Source organism: Apium graveolens, chromosome 5 (assembly GCF_009905375.1).
Source record: "Apium graveolens cultivar Ventura chromosome 5, ASM990537v1, whole genome shotgun sequence".
Lineage (NCBI taxonomy): Eukaryota > Viridiplantae > Streptophyta > Magnoliopsida > Apiales > Apiaceae > Apium > Apium graveolens.
The window spans coordinates 85061483-85070750 of record NC_133651.1 but is presented as its reverse complement, the minus strand read 5'-3'; the positions used below and the strand labels follow the sequence as shown (position 1 = coordinate 85070750).

The window sequence follows — 9268 nt, the reverse complement described above, 5'->3', positions numbered from 1 at the left end:
AGGTCTATTCATCCTTCAAGAAGAACTTTGCATTTAATGTGACTGCAAGGAGAATAGTCCTAAAGAAAATAGAGGAGCTAAGGAGTAATAGAGCCAAAGATGCACTTCCAAAAACTCTGTCTATTCCCTTCACAGGAAAGAAAGTGCATTTGAGGCCTTATTGGCTGATGAAATTCATGGATGATAAGGGAGTTAGAAGATTCTTCAGACTGGATGACCAACTGAGTATCTCTAGCAATGAGAATCTTTTGTAAATGCAAGAAATGTTGGATTTATCTGAAGCTGATGAACTTGAATTCCACAGACAACTCCAAAATTAGATAGAAGAGAACAACAGGAGGCTTAGGAAGAAATCCATACAATCAAAGAAATAGATTTATCTGCTCAGACTAGAGGAGCATCTTGATAATGACTGTGAGCAACTTTTTGTATACTTTGCTTTGTTCAATTTTCAGTGAATATTGTAGCACTTATCAGTTTTATCTACTACCTTTCAATCTGTATCTTTAGAATGTTTTGTTATCATCAAGTTTTTCTTAATTTATGGCTACAATTCTAGTAGACATAAATTGGGGGAGATTGTTAGGAATATGTTGTGAACTTGATGATAAGTTAAACAAATCACCTTAGTAGATTTAACTTAGTGAATTTTGTAGCACTCGATGGATAATGAAATATAGTCCCGACGGATGATTTAATATAGTCCCGACGGATGATAATTTGACATCTACCGGGTGAGTAGCTTATGTAACAAATAAGTATTGTAGCACATTTCTGCAAACAACTTTGTGTAGATTATGTAGGAGTATATGATTCATGTTGACTACTAGTGGATATGCAGAATAGGTTAATTAATTGTAAATATGAGATGTCTTGTAATTCTATATAAGTGAAATGGAGTCAAGTGACAAATAGCTAATCGACGGATGATCAACAAAGCTACCCGACGGATGATCAACAAAGCTTCCCGACGGATGACAAATATGTGCTCGACGGATGATCAAATTTAAATATATGTTGACAGTGAAAACACAGTCATATGTGTTGGGTGTTTGCAAAAGGAATGTGGCAGCCTGTTAAGCAGAAATTTGAGAACAAAGAAGCATTACCATTTCCATGTAATTGTGAAGATATTCAAAGATGCTGGAATAGAGTAGTGAAGCAATATAGAGTTAGACTATATATGTTTTGTTTTATTATCTTGTCTTATTGTCATGTAAACTTGGTGATATATAAACCAAGTGTAGCTAGTAGAACATTTAACTAAGCAAACACATTTTAAAGAGAGATAGAAAAAGTTGTACTTGTCAAGAATTTCTCTGTAGTTTGTTTGTTCTACTTGTAAAGCAGCTATGAGCCATTTTAAGCTACACAGAGTTCTAAACCAAGTGTAGCTAGTAGAACATTTAACTAAGCAAACACATTTTAAAGAGATATAGAAAAAGTTGTACTTGTCAAGAATTTCTCTGTAGTTTGTTTGTTCTACTTGTAAAGCAGCTATGAGCCATTTTAAGCTACACAGAGTTCTCAAACTAATATATATATATATCTGGTGGATACATTCAAATCCACCAGAAAGTTTTAAAAGCTTGTGTTTTTATTACTTTATGTTTTGATTTATATAATTCTTTCATTCCGCACTCTGCAAATCAAACACTTATATATATATATATTCAGTTAGAACAGTTTTTAAAATCTTGAAAAAGTAGCCAGAATTACATTCAACCCCCCTTCTGTAATTCCTGTTGTATTGTTAGGGAATAACAAGATGAGAAGTGAGGAGAAAATGACAACTCACTCCCTTATATAGGCGAGTGGAGGAAGTTGAAGTGACAAAAAAGCCCATAAAAGCTAAATCCCAAAATGAAAAGCCCAATTTCTGGAACTTTCCAGAATATTCTTGAAGATTCTTCAGAATTCAAAAAGAATATTGAAGGCACAATCCAAATTGGATTAGGAAAATCAAGGCCCAATCCAAATTGGGTTAGGAAAATTAATGCCCAATCCAAATTGGATTAGGAAAATCAAGCCCCAAATTATAGGCCCAATACAGATGAAGAGCCCAGTCTAATGAGGTTTGAAAAATATATTGAAACGACCAGGATATAGGTCGAATTCAAGGTCGTAAATACTGTTCAAAAACCTTCGAACATGAGCCCGATAAAGACCCCAAGAATCGACTAGAATCAAGATCAAGATCTAAGTCGTGATTTCTGCTCGCAATACTTCGATCAGGAGCCTTGAAAACACAACCAGAAATGACCAGGAATGAGGTCGTGGATCCTAGTCGAACCACCACGACTAGGAGCCACAGAAGCACTCGAACTTCGGTCAGGATTAAGTCGAGGTTCTTGCCGAAAATCCTGATCGTGAGGTTTCGAATAGGACATAACAAGGAGAAAAAACTTCGACCAGGATCCTGGTCGAAATCCAGGTCGTGGATCCTGGTCGAATTTGTTCGACTAGATCCCAGGAGCTGGCCAAAATTTCGACTAGAATCCAACGAGACCCCCAAAATCCCAGCATTGGGGGCATTAATCAATTCAAGGCATATTCTAGTATAGGAAGCATGTAGGAAAAATCTTAGAAATTAAGGAAAATTTTTGGAAATTAAGGAAAAATCCTAGAAATTAAGGAAAATTCCTGGAAATTAAGAAAAATTCCTTGAAATTAAGGAAATTTCCTGGAAATTAAGGAAAAATCCAGTGAATATATATATGGAAATTCCAGAAAATATCCCGAAGCTTTGAATTAAACAAATCGTTGTAAATGTGTAGGTCGCTCCACACTTTACATTAAAACCGATACCCTGTAAGGGAACAAATGAACTTAACTTCTACGAAATCTTTTACGGTTTCCCAGAAGTTGGGGGAAAATGATAAGGAGTAAAATAAACCCTGATTGCGTAATTAATATCGCATTAATTATACCCCGATTGTGCTAACAATAAAAGCCCATTTTAAAGGGGCCCAAAACCCTGAATATTAATTAATTTCGTAATTAATTAAAATGGGTAGAAGACAACTGATAAGTAAAGTCCAAATGAGGATACAACTCATTGAAGATTGGCCTCCAAGAAATCTCATAGGATTTGGAATCAATTTACTGCGTTATAGGACTCTAAAGTCCACTCTAAATCTGAAACTTGTCCACCAAGTCTCTCAACCCTAACCCAATTCAAAGGCATCCCATGCCTATATAAGAGGTCTCGCCCCACAAATCAGAAATACATTTTTTACTGGATCCTTGGCAAATAATAAGGCACGTAGGCATCTTGTGAATAATAAGCTCACGAACCCTAACAATAAGTACACCCTAAATTTTTACCCATAACGGAAATGACATATAAATAATATATTATATTTTTCAAAAGGGAACTTTACAACTAGTATAAAACGTGAGTAGAAGAATTTTATGTTATGATGTATATCATTATACATAGGAGGGGAACTGAATTGGGAACTGGAGTGTAGGGGTGGCAATTTCGGCTTTTGGGTCGGGTTTGTGTCAGGTTGGATGTACTTGATTTTTTTTGTGTGACCCGAACCCGACCCGACCCGAAACGGGTTCAAAAATTGTGACACGAACCCGACCTAGTAGGTACCCGAGTAACCCGAAATTGACCTGTTTGACCCGAAATAACCCAAAATTTAGAAAAAATTAATAAAATTAAAATTTTAAAAAAAATAATTTACATCATTACAAAATTAAAATGTTATGCCAAATTAATATAAAAAATAGAATTATAATAAAACACAATATTACAAATGACTTATAAAATATAATCTACCATTTATATACATATATAATACATATATTAATTATTTAAATAAACAGGTCGGGTTCAGGTATTTCGGGTCAACCCGAAAATGACCCAATTTTTTCGGGTAAATTTTTACCCGACCCGAAAATCAAAATCCTCAACCCTAATTCGTATTTTTGCGGGTTGGGTTCGTGTCGAGTTTCTAGTCGTGTCTGATTTTGCCACCGGTACTGGAGTGAGTCTCCTGCCAATGTTCAAAATTTACATAAATTTTAGGGTAAAATTTGGAAAAACATAAAAAGAAAATTAATTATGTACGTGTACCCATGAATATTATTCGGTCCCTAAACTATATCACTGGTTTCGCTCACCATTACAGATTTGTCCTAATTTCATTATATATAAATTTTTATATTAATGTTCAGATTTCTCACAATTCATGTGTCCATGTAAGTTATTCGATCCATTCCTAAATAAATATCCATTTTAACTTGTAACCGGTCAATTTTACCAAAATTTACACCGAATGTATGATTGAAAAAATAATAAAATAATATATCATTGAAAGGTACATTTAGTCTATTTTAATATGTATTTTTCATATTTAAAAAAAAATAATGAATAATTTTTAATATTAAATCAAAAATTGGTCAATTTGAATTATAGAAAAATAAAATGGACTTTGGGGACGGACTAACATTATATGAGGTGATATTTTGTTTTTTTTTTTGTCAGGGAGGTGATATCTTGTTAAGATTATATAAGTTGTCCTAATTTGATTTTAGATTGGTGCGATTTGTCCAAGTATAACACTAACCCCGTGTACTAAAAAATGAAGAAGAATATTAACATGCGACGAAGCTTTAGCTAAAGAGAGAGATAACAGTTGTATGAGTCGGATGTATCAGAAAAATTCCACCAAGCTCGTAGGCACTACGCCCCACTTTGAGATTTTTGTGTACGTGTTACTGGTTCGTACACTTTCGTCCCCACCATGGTTTCTATACCTATCTTATGAAATTATTAGTATTAACAACAACCTTTCATGCAAGAATCTGCCGTCCTCTCTACATTCACTATCAACACTTCACTACTTATTCATGCAAACCTTACACACATTTCTCTGCAATATAAATGTCTGGGACTCTCGCTCCAAAACTTATACCAAAAGAGTTCGTATTCCATCTTTCTTCCTCTCTATATTTCATCATACATATCTTCTTATATATAGCTAGCCTCAAACATGAGGTTTCTTGTTGCAGTAGCTTCTCCATGCAATCTAGCTTCTTCGAAACTTGTGATCACAACTTTTAACTCTACTTATTTTGTAAGGTTTAATTCGCAGTCCTATAACATCATCAGTTCTTGGAATCCTAAGAGTTCCGTCGAATTTAGTGCGACCAAGGAGGCAAAGCTCAACCACAAGTGGATGAAATATCAAGGGATCAATAACTGGGATGGATTGCTTGATCCTCTTGATGAAGACTTGAAAAGTGAGATATTGCGGTATGGCAGCTTCGTCCAAGCGGCTTATCGGTCGTTCGACTTTGACACATCGTCTCCGGGATACGGTAGGTGTAGATTCGAATCTGACATGATGCTGACTCAATGTGGCCTTGGGAATTGCGGCTATAAAGTAACGAAGAACCTTCGTGCCACGTGCGGTGTTCAAATACCACGTTGGATTGGTAGGGCTCCAAATTGGGTGACTACTAGGTCCAGCTGGATAGGTTACGTGGCAGTTTGTGATGACAAGGATGTGATTGCTAGGCTAGGAAGACGTGATGTGGTGATCGCGATAAGGGGTACTGCTACATGTCTTGAGTGGATCGAAAATCTACGTACGACACTAGCTCCTCTACAAAGCAGCGAGGTAGATCATCAACTCATGGTTGAAACCGGATTCTTGAGCTTGTACATGTCACGCACCGACAAATGTCCTAGTCTGCGGGATACATTGAAAGACGAGATTCAAAGAGTTATCGAAACGTATGGCGATGATCCCCTAAGCATAACAATCACCGGCCACAGTCTTGGCGCAGCACTAGGCACATTGGCCGCACATGATATCAACTCTAGTTTTAAAAATTTACCTTTAGTGACAGTAATTTCATTTGGAGGACCACGCGTAGGAAATAACTGTTTTAGCAAAAGCTTAGAAACAAATGGTATACGGATACTTCGAATCGTAAACTCAAATGATGTTATTACCAAAATACCAGGTTTTATCATCAATAACAATAGCAAAAGAAACAATGCAGCTCCATATGGTAATGGAATGGCAAGTTGGATTCGAAAGCGCGTACATGACACGAAATGGTTATATGCTGATGTGGGAAAAGAGCTAAGACTGTGCTGCAACAATTCTCCATCTTTTAACGTGGCTAATATTGCCACGTGTCATGACTTAACGACGTATCTGGAGTTGGTTGACGGCATTGCAAGCTCCACGTGTCCGCTCAAAGACAAAGCTAAGAAGGTGTTGCATGGAGCTGAGCATGAGAAGAGACTTATGTTCAGATCATGAATCATGAATCATGAATCAGAAATCAGAAGAAAAATTGAACGGCTAACCTGTGATATCTCGGACCTCAGTCTACATTATTACGCAACAAGGCCAGTACGTAATTATCTCGCCATATACTTGACAAATTACAATAGTTATTCATTTGTGTAGGTTCAATTAGGTCTTACTTTCTTGGAGGTGTTTTTGGTTCTACCGCGAATCGGTAACCAGATACTCCATGTGTCTACTACAAAAACAAACACACACAGCTGGTGACACGTATGTATATGATATAAAAGATAGATGTACAGCTAGAGTTGGTTATCTTTATAAACATGAGAAAAATGAAGTTTGAATATAAAGGTGCTTGGAAAGAAGGTTGAATTACCAAATTATATTCGTCTTAGGTATAACATCCCTCGCTGCTAAAAAAATGCTATATATTTGTCCGGTTGTATTTGACATTGTTTCCTTGTAGTACTGATCTTTTATAACTCTGTAAATATACATTTTAACGTTTATTTGTGGGTAAGAGGTTGAGCTCAGATAACTCCTTTAGGACCCAAAATTATGTGCATCCGGGTACAAAAGTTGAATGATAATTTCGTAAGAATATATAACATTTCCCATTTTTACAAATATAATCTTATTTTATACATAATTGGTTTTAATCATGATAGTTACCCGAAGATGAGCTCAAAACCATCGGACCCTTTAAATTTTCATAGTAATATTCTATCAATAACGAAAGGTAATAATTGTATATTCTGATTACTGTTGCTGGTCGCCTATTTCAATACTAGTATTTAAATGTACAATAAAACTTAGTTGTTCACACTAGAAATTTACTCATTCTTGACCACCAAAACTTTGAATACTAGCTTAAAATAGTTGAATGTTAGGTTAAAACAAAACGTGGTCAACTTCTGTCAGACCAAAGATTTTGGAATTTCGCAAATTCACCAACTTTATTTTGATGGATTTTAGTTAAAAATTCTCAGTTAAGTGATTGTCTCTGTGAATAATTTAGATGTTATAGCAAACGACTGGTCATGAATAGTTGAGGTAATAACCAAAATTTATACAGAAGTCGCAGTCAAATATTCAGATGGTAACACATTACGTGTGAGTCATGATAATAATCCCAGGTGATTATGACCGCTAAAAAAATCGATGATTAATATAATTATTTTCTCAACCGTCCACATGTCTTCAAAATGTATTTCATCATAATTTTAACATATATCTAAAGGAAAATGATTGTACACAAAATTGTATACAAATTTTAGTACATAATTACATGTTGTGTGTTTTAATATTAATTAAAACACGCCACATCAATTGTTATGTCATTCTGTATAAATTTTTTGCACAATATTATGTACACCTAGCACTACTCATATCCAAATTTTCATCTCAACTGTTCACGGTACGGGAGCAGAAAATTGCAAAAACCGTCCGCACTGGACCAATTCGCACCGCAAAACGCGGTTTTTAACTTTTATGGTGCGGTTGCGGTATGAATTTTTAATAAACCGTGCGGTGCGGTGCGGGTTGTGAATTTTCAACTCTGTATTCAACATATATGTTAATTTTTAGTTTTTTATTTGTAAATATATTAATGGCATTCTACAAATTAAGTTTAATCGTTTCATTTTAAACGTACACTGACTACCATGTTTATACTGATTTATTAAATACAAATTATACAACATAAACAAAAATATATATATTTTGCTTAATGAGCTATATTAGAAACGTTATGTAATTTGGTAATGTCTTGTATAAAAATAATACACCCCGATAAACAATCAACTTGTATTTGATATACGTTAGATATTGTATAACATCTATAAATAAGAAAATAACTAAAAGAGTGAATTGCAGATTGCACCCCGTAACTTTGGCTGAAATTCAAAGTTATATACCTGTTTTTAGAAATTGCAAATTGCATCCCTTAATTTTAAAACCTGTTTTACATTACACCCCTTTCGTCATTTTCCGTGAAAATTGACTGTTAACGTTAGTCAACAGGGGTATTTTAGTAATTGCACAACTGAAACATAGTTACATCCAATTTCACTCTCATTTACCCAGCATTTTTACCCCCAATTACCTATCAATTGAAACCCTAATTACTTGTCATCGAAATTGGCATCAATTGAAAGCGTAAAATGAGGGGAAGAGTAAGATTTGTGGACAATGAAGCTCCCGATTACAGTGTAGTAACAGGATTTGCATTCGTCCAAGCTTTCGATGGACGACAATTACACTTCTTTACCATGATTACTCAAGAAAAAGTGTGTGACTTGGATGAAGAAGACAACTGTTGAGTATATATTGATTAAACATGAGCACAATGTATACACACAGAGTTTTTACCGTTCAAAAACAAAATGCCAACTTTACCCTTCAACCCATTAACGTTAACGGTCAATTTTGACGGAAGGGATGCAATGTGAAACATGTTTTAAAATTAGGGGGTGCATTATGCAATTTATGAAAACAGATATACAACTTTGAATTTCAGCCAAAGTAAAGGGTGCAATCTGCAATTCACTCTAACTAAAAATATTATAATTGTGTGATGCATAAAAAAAATATAGAAAATGACCCGTGCCTCGCACGGGTTATTATGCTAGTTATAACTTATAATTTATAAGTTACTTTTGTTTTGAAATTGAATTCCTAAAAAAGTTAAACTTTCCGGTGTTTAATTTCTAATTTGTAATATTGAAGAATATTGGCGACTTTGTGTTCTTGGTACTCTAAGCAGTGAATTCATATTATCCGGATAGTCGCGATATGTTGAGAAGTATCCCTCACGATGTAGAATAAATGTGATTAATTAATTAATCATATTTAATAAATTAGAGAATTTATATAAATAATGATAAAATAGTTTTATTATTATTTATTTCTACTACCGGCTTAATATTGAACCTACAGGGTCACACCATAAAAAGAGAATGATTTAATGGTGGAGGAATTAATTAATA

The 9268-nt window shown here is 34.6% G+C and overlaps 1 protein-coding gene across 1 annotated transcript; it reads left to right on the top strand.

Moving 5' to 3' along the window:
- The first annotated feature begins 5132 nt into the window (after positions 1 to 5132).
- Positions 5133 to 6716, top strand: LOC141661706 (phospholipase A(1) DAD1, chloroplastic). The gene has a single exon (XM_074468710.1). The coding sequence runs from the start codon at positions 5193 to 5195 to the stop codon at positions 6288 to 6290; it is 1098 nt and encodes a 365-aa protein (XP_074324811.1). The 5' UTR covers positions 5133 to 5192; the 3' UTR covers positions 6291 to 6716.
- Positions 6717 to 9268: the final 2552 nt, after the last annotated feature.